This window comes from Pelodiscus sinensis, chromosome 9 (assembly GCF_049634645.1).
Source record: "Pelodiscus sinensis isolate JC-2024 chromosome 9, ASM4963464v1, whole genome shotgun sequence".
Lineage (NCBI taxonomy): Eukaryota > Metazoa > Chordata > Testudines > Trionychidae > Pelodiscus > Pelodiscus sinensis.
This window is the reverse complement of record NC_134719.1, coordinates 38,625,957-38,643,883: the sequence shown is the minus strand read 5'-3', so window position 1 is coordinate 38,643,883 and position 17,927 is coordinate 38,625,957. Positions and strand designations below refer to the sequence as shown.

The following is a 17,927-nucleotide window of genomic DNA, read 5'->3' as shown; positions in this document are numbered from 1 at the left end:
ACAGAAATGATCAAACAGTTGGAGGTTTTTGATTTTGGAGGAAAGATTACAAGAGCTAAACCTGACCTAAATGATTAAGGTGCAGGAGGCATCTTATAAATACTTGAAGGACAGGTGAAGAAGAATGAATAAGAGGGAATAACTGGGAAACAATTAAACAAAACCTAGAATATGAAAACATAAGCTGAATGTCAACTTCCCATGACTGTTTTCAGATTATGGAATTTTCCCAGAGATGTGACAAGCCTGATTGCATGGAACTCTTAAGGCACCCCTGTACTGCACTTTAAAGAACTGAACAATAAGATGCACATTAGCAGACAAAGTACACATTTGTTCATTCTTTACTTACTGTGGTGATACATCGCCGAGTAACGTTTTCCATCTCCTTTGACCATATTGGTACACAGAGCAAATGTTAAACCTAAGGGCTAATCAGACTTCCTTACCTTAAAGTATGCAGTTCCATTTCAGATAGCACAGGTTTGCACAAAGTCACATAAGTGAACTGTGTCTGCTGATGTGTATGGCTGCTCTGGTTTTGGTTTAAGTCCACTTTGTGTTACGTCAAACTCCTATCATTAGATAATAAAAGAGGAACTTATGAAACATATAGAGAATGTTAGATCACTCGCATTCTACACAACTAAAGTTAAATTTCTCCCTAAAGAATTGTTGCAATTACACTGAGATCTATTGAGGCGTATGTAGCTCAAACTCTGAATGTGTCTAGATCCTTCAGCTGTTTTATATTGTTATAGTTGTCCTGAAGTTATGCTGATTTAAACCACCAGGGGATCTGGACTATTCTCTCATCTGAAAAGATAAAAGCCCTCTAACGTAAATGCAGAACACTGGAAATGTAAAACAAGAAAACTTAAAAAAGGGGAAAAAGACTGACTAGAAAACTCCTTACTATGAAATTACCTGAATTTTGTGTGCCACGTTTTTCAAAAATAGCATTCAGACTATGTAAGTTTTGAGTTGGACTCTTACCTTCTGTTCCACGACTCTGTAGAAATGATATTGAGAGACTGCTTCACTCTGTCATAATCGTCACTGCCACATCATAAATGAATGTAGGTCAGAGACTGCATGGAAGGGATACAACTGATACACGCCATGTGATGCTGTTCTGTTGGACTCCATTTATGCAAGCATCTGAATAAAGATTGGCTAAAACTGCTGGAGTTGACACAAAAAATCTTGATAGCTTGAGTCATTTTTAGAAACAGATTTCCTCATTGGAGCTAAGAGCTTCACATTAGCAGGGTATATCCTAGTAATCACATATTGATTTAAACATACCAGCCCCACATTCATGTTATAACTGTAAAAGATTTGCTAGTCACAGCAATATTAGTGAATATTTAACTTGATAGATCTGGAATGTGTTTTATGTAATGGGTGTGGCTATACTGAGGCAAATCTTTGTTCTGGACACAGGATGGGTAACTTAGCAGTTAGGTGGGCAGTCAGTATAGCCCGCTACCACTACTACAATGTTCTAATCTTTCTCCATAGGGAAATGACTGGGAATCTCCATGTCTATTGTGACATGGAAGAATTCATCTACATCAGGGGTCTCCAACCTTCTTCCGTGTGAGATCACTTTTGGAATTTAAGTGCAATCCAAGATCTATCTCAAACCCAAATACCCTTGCTGAGCCTCATTTGTACCCCTTCTCCAAGGCCGCACCCCTGCTCACTCCATCCTCCCTCTGTCCCCCATCCTCCCTCACTTTGATCAGTCTGGGGCAGAGGGTGAGGGTGCAGGTGCTGGTCCTGGAGTAAGGGATTGGAAGTGTGAGAGGGGATCTGAGCTGAGTTTGAAGCAGGCAGTTGAGGTGCCAGAGGGGGTTCTAGGTACAAGCTCTGGAAGGGCATTTGGATGAAGGGGGGCTCAGGGACAGGGCAGGAACATGGGGTGCAGGTGGGGGTTCATGACTGGTGTAGGGTTTCGGGATGTGGACTCCAGATGGGCACTGTGTTACTTCAGATGGTTCCTAGGTGGTGGTGCAGTGAGGCTAAGGCAGGTTCATCCTTGGCCTTGTCTGGCACCACTCCAAAAGTAGCCAGAAAACTCCATCCCAAGTCCCTTTGTGCCCCCTCTCTGCTCTGTATCCTTCCTCCACAAAGTGGGAGAGGGGGAACCTTGACATGAGCAGGAGGCTCCTGAGCGACAGCTCCATGGCAAAAGGCAGGAGATGCACAGCAGTGTGAGGAGGAGCAGCTGACATGTCGGCCCTTGATAGCCTCTTGGCCAAACTGGTTAGGATCACCTGTCAGAGGCTCAAAGATCTACCAGTAGATCCCGATCTACTGGTTAGTGACCACTGATCTACAGCCTTGTGTAGCAGGAATAAACCCTGTGTGGACTCTGTTATGCTGCCCCTGTGTAACAGGCATTCAATGTATATTTTTTGCCCATAAGAAAGGATGTATGAGTTGGCCAACTGGCCCAAGTCCTTGAGTGCTTACTCTAGTCAAATTTGTCCTGACTTCTCTGTTCCACCAAATGGAAGAAGAGTATTGAAATGGAACATGAAATGTAGCATTATTATGTGCACAATCTCCATGGAGACAAGGAAAGAGTGATTATGAATATTTATCATTCAGACGAGAGGATGAAAGAGGTTCAGAGAAAAACCCTTAGCAGTAGAAGTGTTATGGGTCTATGTGAACATGAATGGGCTTCAGCCGCCTCAAACTAGAACCAAGTCTAAAGAGGACTGAGGTTGGGACAAGTTATTCAAATTCCTGCATCTTGGCCTTTATTGGGTACTGGCATCTGCTGCTGTTGTCTAGAGTATTCCAGAGCTATCCTTAGGATTTCTACACAGAACTGTTAGACTGATGCCCCGATGCCCAATGGTTTTTTAGAGATGTGATTTTTCTTTTAATAATCACCAGCAACACATTAATGAATTACTTTTAAAGCATTTTTAAATAATGCCCTGTAGACTAATACAGTAAATTCAAAAAGAGGTGGGTAAGTGGATATTAAAACCCAGTGATGCTCCAAATTTTTGGGTGCCCTACACAGCTGCATGTTGTGCATACGGGTAAGGATGGCCCTGACTATTTCCCAAGAATAGTACCCTTGAAGGCACAACAACCTAGGAAATCTCTGGGTATGTCTACACTACCCCCCTAGTTCGAACTAGGGGGGTAATGTATGCATACCGAACTTGCTAATGAAGCCCGGGATTTGAATTTTCCGGGCTTCATTAGCATAAAGCCGGCGCCGCCATTTTTAAAAGCCGGCTAGTGCGAACCCCGTGCCGCGCGGCTACACGCGGCACGGACTAGATAGTTCGGATTAGGCTTCCTAATCCGAACTATCTGTACACCTCCTAATCCAAACCATCTAGTCCGTGCCGCGTGTAGCCGCGCGGCACGGGATTCGCACTAGCCGGCTTTTAAAAATGGCGGCACCGGCTTTATGCTAATGAAGCCCGGGAAATTCAAATCCCGGGCTTCATTAGCAAGTTCGGTATGCATACATTACCCCCCTAGTTCGAACTAGGGGGGTAGTGTAGACATACCCTCAGCTAGTTATGGCTTGCAAGTCCTCTGCAACCTCCTGAAAATTAGGATCATAATTCAACAGAAAATGGATCTTTTACTTACCAGCAGGAAAAGAGCTAAATAATTACCACAGCATTTTCATTCTTGAACACATCTGACCAGAAAACTCCCTGCCTCAGTGGGGGCAAAGGCACGTATATTTTCCTCAGATGCCACTATGGGGATGTGACGAGGTATGCTCACATTGAGCCAAATTCAGAGAATCTAAATGGGGGCTAAGCTGCTGTAAGTAAAATACAGAAGATATAAGTTACATTGTTTTAGATCTGCCTCCAGATCTGAACCCTTGTGGGTCAGTGTGAAGAAAATGCCAGGCTTTATGGATTATTCCTAGTAAGCACAGTAAAACCTAATTCATCATGAATTAATATGAATGAGCTAAATAAGTTGCCAATATAAAGTATCATGGAAAATCCCCCTTTAAAAAACTAATTCCTATGATCAACAAACTTCTGAACAGGGTCTGAAGCTTCTTCAGGAAAGCAGCACTATTCCTTAAGGGACAGAATAATTTTTCCTAAAGGAAAATAGATTTTCATGCTCCCTCCCTGAGGGAGAAGAACCCATATGTATTATGGTTTCTGCCAGAATGCTTTGAGATCAATAATTTAATGGCAACTCATGAATTTTCCCGTGTTATGACTTGTATGACACCTCAATTTATAGTGGGCGAAGAATGAAAGAAAATGTTGCTGCAAGTTTTACAGGAGACAAAGTATGGCTTTCCAGCTGGGTAATGCTTAGACAGCTCAAAATACACCATCTCTCTCTCTGTTGCAAAGAATATATGGATCCAATGGCAAAGGATTTGGTCAAAAGAGTACACATAGCCACCAGAATTCATACCATATATCAGTTCCTTGTCTAAATGGATCCTTTGGGAGCAAGACAAACATATGCACACAGACATGCTGAGATAGAGATTAGAAATGGGAGAGTGGTTGGTGAAAACTGCCACTGCTAAAATTAGAGCTGAAGATATCTGCAAAGGTGCTATATCTAAATAGACAGAAGGCAGTTTTTCAGTTCTGTCCAAACTGATCATCTGGGATCTTCATTTGTGATGCTGCAAAATTTAATGGTCAACTGGAATGTATTCCACTGGCATTGGCATGGTTCTATCAGAGTAGTCTGCTGTTTGGTGAGTTAGGGCCAAAAACTTCCAGCATTACTCTGACTGAGAAGAGGCATGTTCTAAGACTAGGTTCATTGATTTCAGTGGAGTTAGAGCTAAAGCTGGCTGTATCAGGCCCCCAGTAACTTTGGTCTCTGACTACAGTTTGGAGGCTAACATAAGACATCCCACTCCTTTTTGCTTATAACCTAAATCAGGGTTTGGCCTCTGATTACCAGAGTTAATCCACTCTCACCTACCCAGCCTCCCTTTATCTCACAGTCTCATGGTAATCTAGTGACCACATATTTGAAATAAGTATCAAATGACTTGGAAAATTAAACCTTCTATTATGTGTAATCTCTAGTTTAGAGCAGTGTTTCTGAAAGTGGTCTGTAAAACCACTTTGAGAAACCTGTTCATTGGCTGCTCCAGTCTGTTTACTTACCGGCACCACGGCCATGGAGCCTCAATGCTCCCGTTGGCTCTGTTTCACTATTTGCAGCCAAAGAGAGCTGTGGGAAGCAGTGTGGGCTGGGCTGCCACTTCCTGTGGCTCCTCTTGGCTGCAAATGGCGAACTAGAGCCAATGGGAGTCGTGAGGCTGCATGGCTGTGGTACTGGTAAGTAAACAGACCGGAGTGGCCAGTTAACAGGTTTCTCAAAGTGGTTTCATGGACCACTTTCAGAAACACTGGTTTAGAGAGGGAAATCTCCTAACAAAACTATATGTGCTAGGTAAATACAGCCCAAGCAGTTTGTCTTCAGAGAAATTTTAAAACTATATTAAATATCGATTAATGAGTAATCTAAGCATATTTGTTAAATATATTATATGAGTACAATGTATAGAACAATTTACATCTCTGAGGAAGGACTTTTTTATGGTTGGTATATTTGCTTTTTAAAAAGGATACATGCGAGTTAACTCTCGCTAAATGTCCTTAATATGTCTAGCCTCAGCTTTTGACTTGACATTAAGAAAAGCAATTACATTAAAAAAAATAATTACTTTTAGTGTGAAGTTTCCCCCTTGTGGGAGCTCATAGGAATTACAATTATTTATGCAGAACTCTGTGGCTATGTCTAGACTGGCCCCTAATTCCGGAAAAGTCATGCAAAGCAGGTAAGTCAGAATAGGGAAATCCACGGGGGATTTAAATATCCCCCGCGGGATTTAAATAAACATGTCCGCTGCTTTTTTTCCGGCTTGAGGAAAAGCAGGAAAAAAGCGTCTAGACTGGCACGATCCTCCGGAATAAAGCCCTTTTCAAGTATTACTTGAAAGTAGGAATAAGAGATCCTCCGGAAAAGGGCTTTATTCCGGAGGATCGCACCAGTCTAGACGCTTTTCTCCGGCTTTTCCCCAAGCCGGAAAAAAAGCGGCGGACATGTTTATTTAAATCCCGCGGGGGATATTTAAATCCCCCGTGGATTTCCCTATTCTGACTTACCTGCTTTGCATGACTTTTCCGGAATTAGGGGCCAGTCTAGACGTAGCCTGTGGGTATATCAGCTACGTATACTGAGGGAGGGTAGATTCTGAATGACTGACTTCAGGGCCTGAAAAAGGAGACTCCCTCTTAGTAGTGAATGTTGTGTTTCAGAAATGAAAGAGCTATAGGAATTGTGTGTCTGGGATACAGTCTGCCTTTTTGGGATACCCACTGAATAACTTTCATTAAATCAGTAAAATGAGGTGACTGATGGTGCTTACACATCAGAAATGTAGGTAAAGCAAAAGAATTTATAACTCTGCCAATTGTCTGGAACTCTAATTTTCCTCTGTCTTCTGATTACAGTGATCTTCAAGTCCAGATCTAAAATTTAACACCTCAAATGTCCCTGAACAGTTACTTGAAGAGCAATTTGAAAGTCCCAAGTCCTTAAAGTCTGTTTAGACTTAATTCTGCAAAATACATAGCAATATTTCTTTTTTGGCCTCCCTAATTCTCCAGCTAAATATTCTTTATGGCCAGGTATAGTAACTTAGGGTATGTCTAGATACCTGAGGTATCCTGAAATAGCTACCCCATGTTTTTTAAATGTGCCTGTTATTTTGAAATAGTTTTTGAAATAACGGGCATGCTATTTTGTCATCCCTGTAACCCTCATTCCACGAGGATTAAGGGATGTGTTGAAATAGCACATTATTTCAAAATATGGCGCTGTGTAGATGTGCCAAATTTCAAAATAAGCTATTTTGAAATACAATTAAAATAAGATACGTGCAAATTACATATCTTATTTCACGTTTAGGGTGGTGTGTAGGTGCACCCATACACACTTTGTTATGTCTCACTATTGGCATAAGAGCCTTGACTCCACCTTTAATGCATTTTCCACATCATGTAATTTTCAGGTTCAAAATCATGATGATTTTATATGCCTTACAGATTATACATGTCACCTAAATTTTCAATATGGTATGTTCAAATGTTACCTTTCATGGTTCAGCTTTTGTTCACTGTCAAGTTTTAGGACCAAAATCTTGTTCTTACTAACACTTCTAGTTATTCCTGATGTTCATCAGTAAAACTGAGAGCAGAATTTCATCTGAAACAATTTGCCCATTCCTAATTTAACCACATAATGGAGATACACATCACAAAATCCCATAAACTGGAAACCAGTCACAACATAATGCAGGAGAAAACAGTGTAAAGTATGAATGTCCTCCAATATATCCTAACCTAATTGCTGTCATGTAAGATTTTCAGAGTAACTCAGCAGAAACAAAATAAGAACAATAAATAAGAAGGACATAACAAAGAGAAGATGTCATATTAGGTAGTGCTACAGAAAAGAAGAATGATTACCAGCGAACAGCAGGATGGGCAAAGTAAATATTTCCATATTTAGAACACCAATTAATGTAAGAACAGCTATAATGGGTCAGGTAAATAGTCCATTTAGCCCAATGTCCTGTCTTCTGACTGTGGCCAATTCCAGAGGCTGCAGAGGGAATGAACAACAGGCAAGCACCGACCACCTCAGCTTCTTGCAGTCGGAGGCTAGGGACACCCAGGCTATGGGGTTGTATCGCTGCCCACCTCAGCTAATAGCCATTGACCGACTTATCCTCCAGGAACTTGCCTACCTCATATTTGAACCCCATTATAGCTTTACAGCATCCTTGGATACATGTTCCACAGGTTGACTCTGTGTTGTGTGAGTTACTTACTTTTTGCTTGTTTGAAATCTGCTTCCTATTATTTTCATTGGGTGAAGGAGTAAGTAACACTTTCACTCTCTCCATACAGCATTCATGATTTTACAGACCACCTTCCCCCTTAGTTGTTTGCTTTTTGGCTGAACAGTTTGTCTTCTGAACCTTTCCTTATATGGAAGCAGTTCCATACCCTTAATTGTATTTGCTGACCTCTCTATCTTTTCCAATTCTTATCTCTCTTTTTGAGATGACCAGAACTCCAAACAGTATAGTAGATGTGGCCATACCATGGATTTAGTGGTATTATCTTATTTTTTATCTTATTTTTATCATATTATTTATCTGACTTGATATTATTATATATCCCTGTCCTAATAGTTCCTAACTTTATTAGTTTGCTGCACACTGAGCAGATGTTTCCAGAGAACTATTAACATATTTCTTGAGTAGCAACAGCTAACTTAGACCTCATCATTTTGTGTGTACTGTTAGATTTATTTTTTCCAATGTTCATTACTTTGTATTTATCAACAAGAAAATTTCATCTGCTATTCCAGGGGCTCCCAACCTTTTTCGGTCCCTGTACTCCCTTGGCTTTTAGTAAACCTTCCCGTACCCCCTATTCAATATGAAAGGAAATAAATTCTAGACTCTAGAATCCACAACTTTTTTCACTAACACTTCTACTTTTGGAATATTTCAATTAGGATAATCTAGTTATTTACCAAATATTCCCCGTACTCCCTTGACAAGCTTCTCATACCCACTGGGGGTACGCGTACCCCAGGTTGGGAACCCCTGTGCTATTCTGTTGCGAAGTCACTCAGTTTTGTGAGATCCCTTTGTAACTCTTTGGAGACTGCTTTGGACTAGCAGCCTCAGATGCTGGCTGGCTTTCAGCATGGCTAGTTTTTTATTTTGTTACATAAATGAAAATAGGACAAAAAATAAACATCCATGGTGATCCAGGGTCCACCAGTGTTAAAATGCAAATGGAAAGCTCTGTTTCCTCTTGCAGTATCTTCACGCCGTCCCCACTTTTCTCTGGGAAAAAATCTGTCAGTTTTGAAATGCAGTGCAGATTGTGACTTTGCTTAGGTTGTGCTACAGTGTAAAGATCAGAGATCACCTTCCATGTAGGGGCACCTCCTTCATTCTCTAGCAGAAACTCATTAATTTTTAATACACACCAATGAAGTGGCAGAATGGGCTTTGAGGAATCTTTCAGAGGGTGGTGTATTGCTTCTGCACTGCTGATCTTATTCTTTTATCACAAAGTAATGAGGAATGCAGTTTACAGTCCCAGTGCTGTGTTCTGCAGATATCTCAGAGCATCAGTGTACTCCAAAATCACTCTGTGCCTTCTTGAAAAATGAAATGAAGCATAATTAGTTCTACTTGTCATTATAAGTGAGAAAATGTATGGCATGTGAGTTCCTATAGTTCCTCTTCTCTTCACCTCTCCCCACCAAAATATGTGTAAGGAAAAACTGGTCCAACAAAACTGGGTATATAAACCAGCACCAATTATACTAAAGTAGTACCCATAATCGTGAGGTCTAGCCATATTTTTGATGCAAACACTTATTTTCAAAGGTTTGCAGCTAAAGCCAGTTGAAAATTGTTTTTAACTAAATGTTTTTGGTGATAAACAAGCATTTCTCAAAATTGTACTAATTTTTGCTGTTGTAATTTGAAAATAAACTAATCAAATTTAAAAAGGGAAAGATTATTTCAAAACTAAATGTTTCATTAAAAAAAATGAAAAGGCTTTATTTATAAATTACCCTAATTTTTTAAAATCTTTAAATACTCATAACCAAAGTGAAATATTTTGTGGTCTGAACAAAATATTTCATTTAATACAGGAGGACTTTTTTTTCTTTAAAAATCGCCAGGGAGCTGAGAAATCCAACAATGCTTGGTCTTGTATCTTAGATACAAAACCAGCCTGTAATGAACCCCTTTTAGAAGTGAACAATTTGATTTCTAGTGAATTTAATTATATAATTTTAAAGCCTTGCTTTTTGTGTATGGTATTTTTCAGTGAAGACATTATTCTGGGCTGGCTGTGGGATTCCTATTAACTGTAATGGGAACTAGGTGTCCGTCTCCTCTAGGCAGTTGTAAAAATCTCATTCTAAATCTCTGACTAGAGCAGGGGTCTCCAAACTACGGCCCGCGGGCCGGATGCGGCCCGCGAGGCCCTCTCATCCGGCCCGTGGAGACCGTCCCTGGGGCGCCGCCGAATGGGCCCTTCTTGCCGCGGTGGGGGGGCCCTGTCAGGGGTGTGCGGCGTGTACTCACGCCGCGCCGGGGCAGGAGAAGCGGGCCGCTCCAATGACAAGCGGCCGCGCGGCGGCAAACGGCGCAGGGGCGGGGGTTAGCACGGGCGGCGTTCCCCCGCCCAGACTGACAGGGCAGCCGGCCAATCAGGGGGCAGGATGGGCGGTGGTGGTAACGCCCGCCCGGCGACGTGCGGGGGAACGTGAACCCCCGCGGGAACTTTAAAAAGGTGACCCCTGATTTAAATCGATATTAAATTCTTTCAGATCTCTCCTAAAACACCAGATCTAGTGCCTAAAATCAGCTTCTAGGTGAGGAAAAATGTTAATTTTTAATGCTTCATTTGTCCCTTGCTCCTTTTAAGTATTTTTCTCACTCTCTGGATTTCTTCTCGCTGGCCTGAAGGGTGAGTTTTCCCCAGTGCATTAATGCAGTGCCCCATAGCATGTGCCTGGCATGCTGCTAATTTGTTTTTGGAACAAGTACAGGCCAACAACTTGACGCACTTTCAGCAGTGCAAGGTCTTCATGGCTGAAGCAACAGCTGAGTTCCCCACGTCTGAAATATGTGAAGAACAATTTGAGAACAAACTTGTCCGATGATAATCTCAGGTCACTGTTGATGTTAGGGACAACAAATCTAAAGCCAGAAATGTCTGCTATTTTGGCATCCAGGAAACAATTTCACCATTCACACTAATACAGGTGTTCATGTGTAGTGTATCAATGTGTTATTAAATAATAACTGAATAAAATAATATTAAATAAATAATTAAAAACAACATCCATGTTTTGATTGTTTTTTATTTGGACCTCAAGTGTGTAGTCGGCCCCCGAACTGCTGTTTGATAGTTAATGCGGCCCTCGGGCTGAAAAGTTTGGAGACCCCTGGACTAGAGGAAGGCAATCATTATGTATTCAGTTCAATGATCTTTCCAGAGAATACACACACTGGATGTTGTCTCAGGAAGACTTTTTTGTTTTCTCTTCTTTATGCTACTACAATCAAAGGTCACATTTATAGAAATTATGTGACTCTGCATTGTTTTTGCACACACAGAGAAGAAAGAAAAATTGACAGTAGCAAATATTTTTAAAATGCAAGTAGTCCTAAATTTCAAAGTCCAGATCCAGATTTTGAATATCCTGAAGCAGAGCTGATATGCAATTTTCATCAAAGTTGTTTCAGAAAAAGCTGTTTAATTGGAATTTAATATTTTATCATGTAGCTGCATTTATTTCAATGAAACTTCCTGTTTTAAAATGAATGGAAACATTTAATCTTAACTTCATTTTCAACTTTCAAATTATTTTTACATAATTTGGCATATTGGTAAGTATCAGTGAATAATACCCTCTATTTTAAAATATAGATGTTAACTGCTAGTTACTGTAGATTGAAACACCTTATCTCAGTGTTTCCCAACTGGTGTTCTGTGGAATCCCGGGGATCCACAAAGCGAAATTAAGGGTTCCTTGAGAATGCAGCAACCTCCCACTCCCTCTTAAAGAGACATTGTGATGCCTAGATAACAGAGAAGGGTAATATTGATACAAGGTCATTTGTGGTGACACCTCCAGTGTGATAGTTATTAAGTTATGCCAAAGTCAGCATGTGGTGTGGACCTGGCCTGTATCTTGGTAGGAAGAGTCATTTAAGCAGCTCAGGAGAAGAGGGAGGGAGAGCATGCCAGAGTGGTTACAGTTTTGTTGTGAGTGCCATGCATAATTCATCACTTTGATGGGTGTCAGATTGTTGACAGATTTTTGAGGTGCATATATAGACTACAAATATCTGGGTAAATGCTGCTGGGCTTCTTGGTCAATGGCCAGTCTTTAAAGTCTTGTAAAATCACTCCAGGAAAAGTATTGCTATTTTCCAGCACAGGCAGAACTCTGATAGGGCTGTAGTAACTGAAAACTAGAAAACCTATTATAAGAAGGACCAGATGGTGGCAGCATAGAATGTATTAGAAAGCTGAGTAAATTGGCAAGTTAACTAGCAAATAAAAGGACCAGGGATTCAGTGCTCACTTCTGCTAGAGGACAATTTGGACCCTCCGACCTCTCCTTCTGCTCTTGGCAGCTGCTCTTGCAGGAGAAGTTTATGGCCCTTTGAAGGGGAAAGAAAAGCAATGTGTTTGTTCTTTACATGTAAAGAGGCCTTTAATAGCCTACACCAGGGCTACTCAACTTTGGAAGTCCCGGGGGCCACAATGATACTCATAGCACATACCAAGGACCACAACTTAAGTGTGGTTGCATATACATGCAAATATATATGCAAATAGCTTTTTTCACACTGACTGCATAAATACAAAAAATAAGGAAAGACCACACAATACACAGGCTCCATTTAAGTCAGTTCTGCTGATAGTAATAAAATGCAATATTTACCCAATTTCCACCCATACGACAGCACTTTTAATGAGCAATGACACTCCAAGAATTTAACTATTAAAACACATATTAACAGAAGACCACTATATAGTTTTGGCTACTTTTTTGTTTTGGCTCCCACCTGCAGGCCACATCTTGAGCCCCGCGTAAACCTAAACTGTCCTGTGGGCCTCAAACAGATGGGCTGAGGGCTGCATGCGTGTTGAGTAGCCCTGGCCTGCACCATACATTATCTCAGAAGCAGTCAGCACTGAAAAAATCTTTCTTATATAGAATCATAGAATAATAGGACTGGAAGGGACCTCGAGAGGTCATCGAGTCCAGCCCCCCGCCTTCAAGGCAGGATCAAGCTCCGTCTACACCATCCCTGACAGATGTCTATCTAACCTGGTCTTAAATATCTCCAGAGAGGGAGATTCCACCACCTCCCTTGGCAATTTATTCCAATATTTGACCACCCTGACAGTTAGGAATTTTTTCCTAATGTCCAATCTAAACCTCCCCTGCTGCACTTTAAGCCCATTACTCCTTGTCCTGTCCGCAGAAACCAAGAGGAACAAATTTTCGCCTTCCTCCTTGTGACACCCTTTTAGATATTTGAAAACCGCTATCATGTCCCCCCTTAATCTTCTTTTTTCCAAACTAAACAAGCCCAGTTCATGAAGCCTGGCTTCATAGGTCATGTTCTCTAGACCTTTAATCATTCTTGTCGCTCTTCTCTGTACCCTTTCCAAAGGGTACAGAGATGTCCATGGAAGCAGTACTCTTGAAACCTTTCTTCCATCATTACTTGCACTATAAATCTGGTGGCAACAGCAGCAAAAGCTGGAAGATTCCAAATGTGATGGGGCTTACAAACCCCACACCAGTGCCCTCCCCTTACGGATAGAACCTAGCACAAAGAACAATTACTTTTTAAAATTTTTATTTTAGGTAACGGAGGTCTTAAAAAGCTTCAGGCTCTCTTTGACCTGAAAGTGTTACTGCTGTTGCAATGTCAATGCTTGTATCCTTCAGCTTGAGCTCTAGGGAGCGAATGGTGAAGATGGATGGCCATTGTCTTGGTACTGTTCTCTCTAGACCTACTAGAGTCTGTGTAAATACAGCTGGAAGGTAATACAGATTGGTGTTGTATTAACTCCTGTTAAGTTCCCTAGCTACTGTATCCAAGCAAACACACGGACTTAACCAAGAACAGTCGGAGGAGAGGGCGGCGGGGGGTGGGGTGGGAGTGCCAAACCCATCCAGTTAGGGGAAGGGCAGGGAATGGAGAGAGAGAGAGAGAAAGAGAGATGACTGTATCTGGATAGCCAGTTGTCAGCATATGGTAGTACTTATCTGCTAAACATGGTACCCCCTTGCATATAAATTCCAAGGGTTTGTCCAGTTTATTTAGAAGCACCTCTGTAAATTCTCTGCTTCATCCCAAAGATTTCCTTAAAGGAGATAATTTCTAAGGATGAACCTTTTCTTCCTCTCAAGTTCTCTTTTATAGTTTCTCTGTGTCATACTAACTGCTCCCATACTTCACTATTCTACTCCTGCTTCTTAATTCTCAACTTCTGAATTAAATTCTAAAAATCAAGCTATTCCAGTGACTGTACAAATGGATATTAAATACAATTTTCCCCATAAGCTTATAGTAATTTATCCTATCTAGATTCTAGGAAATAACTTCTATCATACACTTAAATGTTTAATATTCTCCTGCCACTGGAGACTGCTAAATGAACACCATCTAGTTCAGCAAAATCCCCATCCTCCTTGACATAATTAAAAACCACAGGAAAAAGAACAGTTATAAAAACTAAAGCTACTGTGAATTGAAAGGAATATTCAGTGGGGCTGACAGACTTATCAGGTCCCTGGGTAAGAAGGGGAGGGGCTGGCTTTGTGCCCACAGGAGGAGTGGAGCTTCAGGTGGAAGGGCTGGGGCTGGAGCTAGCCTGCCCAGACAGCCCTGAAAGCCACCCAGAGCAGGCTGTGCCTCCCCTAGGCAGCCTGCAGTGCTGCCCAGAGTATGCCACATGGGACTCTGGCAGCAATTTAAAATGCTTGGGGCTCCAGCTGCTGATGCTGCCACAGTAGCATCAGCCAGGTGCCCTGGGCCCTTTTCAATTGCAGGGCCCTGGGGCAGTTATCCCCTTTGCTCTCTCCCCATCTGCAAGCCTAGGAATATTTCAATGTGCCAATCTGGTGCCTTCAGAGCCGTAGTGCTGGTACAGGAGACTCAAGTTTAAGTGGCCTGGGCAATATCAAATTATTCCAGTCATAATGCAAGCACATTGAGCAGCAAGAGTGTAAGTCACTTCAGCAAAGTCTAGCTGACACCCAGTCTCTGGAGCAGAAATGACACTTACCTTGGATAAAGCAGTTCTCCTTTGCTCTGTTCCTTGCCATCTACAAGGGGGTGTGGATGATACAGGAAAACTGTCTCCAAGAATTGACAGTTGAGGCCTTGTAAAGGGCACAAGAACAAACTCACCTAATGTGTAGGTGACAGAGAAAGCATGGTAGCAATCATCTTGGCTTCATCAGGAGATCATCAACAATGTGAAACTCAAAACTGTGATATAAAAAGTGGAAACTAGGTGAAATTATGAAGGCTATAAATAAAAAAGACATGTAATTAGGCCATTGTAAAAGAGATTAAATTAGCTAGAATATAAAATGTTTGTGTGTTACCCTCTACAAACACAATAGAAGCAAGAGAAAGACCAGGACAAGATATGTCCATTACTCAGTAAGGCAGAAAAGACAATAACAGAAAATGTAACGGTCAGTGACAAAAGTTTTAGATGCCTTTTTTTTTTCTTCAGTTTTCACCGTATGGGTTAGGAGTGATCAGCAGATTAACACAGCAAATGTCGGTGAAAATGGTTAAACTTAAAAAACAATAATGGTCTGATAGCACTTTATAGACTAATAAAACATGTAGATGGTATCATGAGCTTTTGTGGGCACAGCCCATTTCTTCAGATGACCGGTGAAAATGGTGTATGATTTGAAACTAAAATAGTGAAAGAATAAATGAAGAATTAGTTAAATAAGTTGCATGGCTTCAAGACAACAGGACCTGACAAAATACATCCTAGGACATTTAAGGAATTGGTTGACAAGCTTTCTGAGCAATTAATGATTATCTTTGAGAATTCGTAGAGGATAGGAACAATCCCAGAGGACTAGAAAAGGGCAAATGTAGTACCTATCTATAAAAAGGGGAATAAAGACACCCCATTATCTTCACTGCCCTGAAAGATAATGGAACAAATAATCAGTTTGTAAGCGCCTAGAAGATAGTGATATCTGTCAAAAACAAATCCTGTCAAATCAGCTTTATCTTTTTTTGACATCCTTGGGGATGGGAGAGAGAACAAGATATATCTCTCAACGTTAGTGTGACCTTCTCAGGGCTAGGCAATAAAACAGTAATGGTTCACCAGGGTTAGCCCCTGGTGAGCAGCTGCTGCTTCTATATTTATTTGCACCTCCCCAGGTAAGGGTATTGCAGCTCCCATTGGCCAGAATGGTGATCTGCAGCCAATGGGAGCTCGATTCTCTCCTATCTGCGAAGGTGCAGGTAAATACAGAAGTGTGGGGGGCTTGCCATGCTAACTCTAGCAGACTGGGATCCAGCCTGTGGACTGGTATTTGCCCACCTCAGTCTAGATTAAACCTCCTTAAGGTGGGTGCACAGCTGATTGGAAAGCTATTCCTTGAGAGGAGTTATCCATGGTTCATAATCAAGCAGGAAGGGCATATTGAGTGGATGCTACAGAGAAAGATAATGGATCCAATTATATTCAATATCTTAATAAATAATTTGGATAATGACACAGAGAGCACAGTTATAAAGTTTGCAGACAGTATCCAGCTGGGACAGGTAGCAAGTACTTTAGAGGATAGGGTTAGCATTCCAGTGTTAACAAACTGGAGAAATAGTTGAAATAAACAGGACAGTTAGGACAAACACCTGTCAGGGATGCAGGACAATGTAGTACTTTAAAGACTAACAAGATGGTTTATTAGATGATGAGCTTTCGTGGGCCAGACCCACTTCCTCAGATCAAATAGTGGAAGAAAGTAGTCACAACCATATATACCAAAGGATACAATTTAAAAAAATGAACAAATATGAAAAGGACAAATCACATTGCAGAACAGAAGGGGGATGCGGGGGGGTGGGAAGGGGGAGGAAGGAAGGTAAGTGTCTGTGAATTGCTGATATTAAAGGTAGGGAGAGTGGGATGTTTGTGAGTTAATGGTATTACAGGTGATAATTGGGGAAACTGTCTTGGTAATGGGTGAGAAAGTTCAAAGACTTGTTAAGTCCTTGTTGGTAAGTGTCGAATTTTAACATGAATGACAGTTCAGAGGATTCCCTTTCAAGTGCAGATGTAAAAGGTCTTTGTAGCAGAATGCAGGTGGCTAAGTCATTTAGAGAGTGTCCTTTCTGGTTAAAGTGGCAAGAAACTGTTTTCTCTTTGTGATCTTGTCTGATATCTGTTTTGTGGGCATTAATCCATTAACTCACAAACATCCCACTCTCCCTACCTTTAATATCAGCAATTCACAGACACTTACTTAGTAAATACTTAGTCCTGCCTCAGTGAAGGGGACTGGACTAAATTAAGGTCCCTTGATGTCCTACCCTTCTGTGATTAGCTCTTTTGGCCAAGTTAACACATTGGGAGTTGACTTTGAGCTGATTGTCTACCACAGTGCTGAACTCTGAACAAGATTCACTTCTCCCCAGATTACAATCCCCTGTTGCATAAGTATGACCTAATTTTTTTTTGTTCCTAATGTGTATATTTATATTTTGCCATACTAAAAGCTATAGTGTTTGCATTTGCCTTATTCACCGAGTAATCCAGATCATTTTGAATCTGTGACCTGCCTGAATTTTTGTGTCCTCTGCAAACTTGATCAGTGATGGTTTTCTTCCATGTCATTGACTAAAAAGGCTGAATAAAGTAAAGCCAAAAACCAGTCCCTGCAAAACCCCCAGTGGAAACACTCCTGCTCAGTGATGATTGCCTTTTTACAATTATACTGGGGGACCTGTAATTTAGCCAGTTTTTAGTCCATGTACTGTGCCCCATGTTAATTTTTTTAATCTTTCTAGTTTCATAATTAAAATGCTATGTAGTAATAAGTTACACACCTTATAGAACTTTACATATATTACATTATTTATCAACTTGTAATTTAATAAAACATTAAATTAGTTTGACAGAATCTGTTTTCCATAAATCCATGTTGAATTACACTAAACATATTAGTCTCCTTTAATTCTTAATTAATCAAGTCCCATATCAGTCATTTTATTTTCTTGCCTCGAATTGATGTCAGGCCAACAGGCC

At 41.0% G+C, this 17,927-nt stretch overlaps 1 protein-coding gene across 1 annotated transcript in view; it reads right to left on the bottom strand.

Annotated features, from left to right (window-relative positions):
* Positions 1 to 545, bottom strand: part of PALMD (palmdelphin) — a 70,675-nt gene extending 70,130 nt beyond the window's left edge. Inside the window, exon 1 of the mRNA XM_025182970.2 lies at positions 450 to 545. Within this exon, the coding sequence (XP_025038755.2) occupies positions 450 to 469 (20 nt within the window). The 5' untranslated portion in view covers positions 470 to 545. The remainder of the gene's footprint in view (positions 1 to 449) is intronic.
* Positions 546 to 17,927: the final 17,382 nt, after the last annotated feature.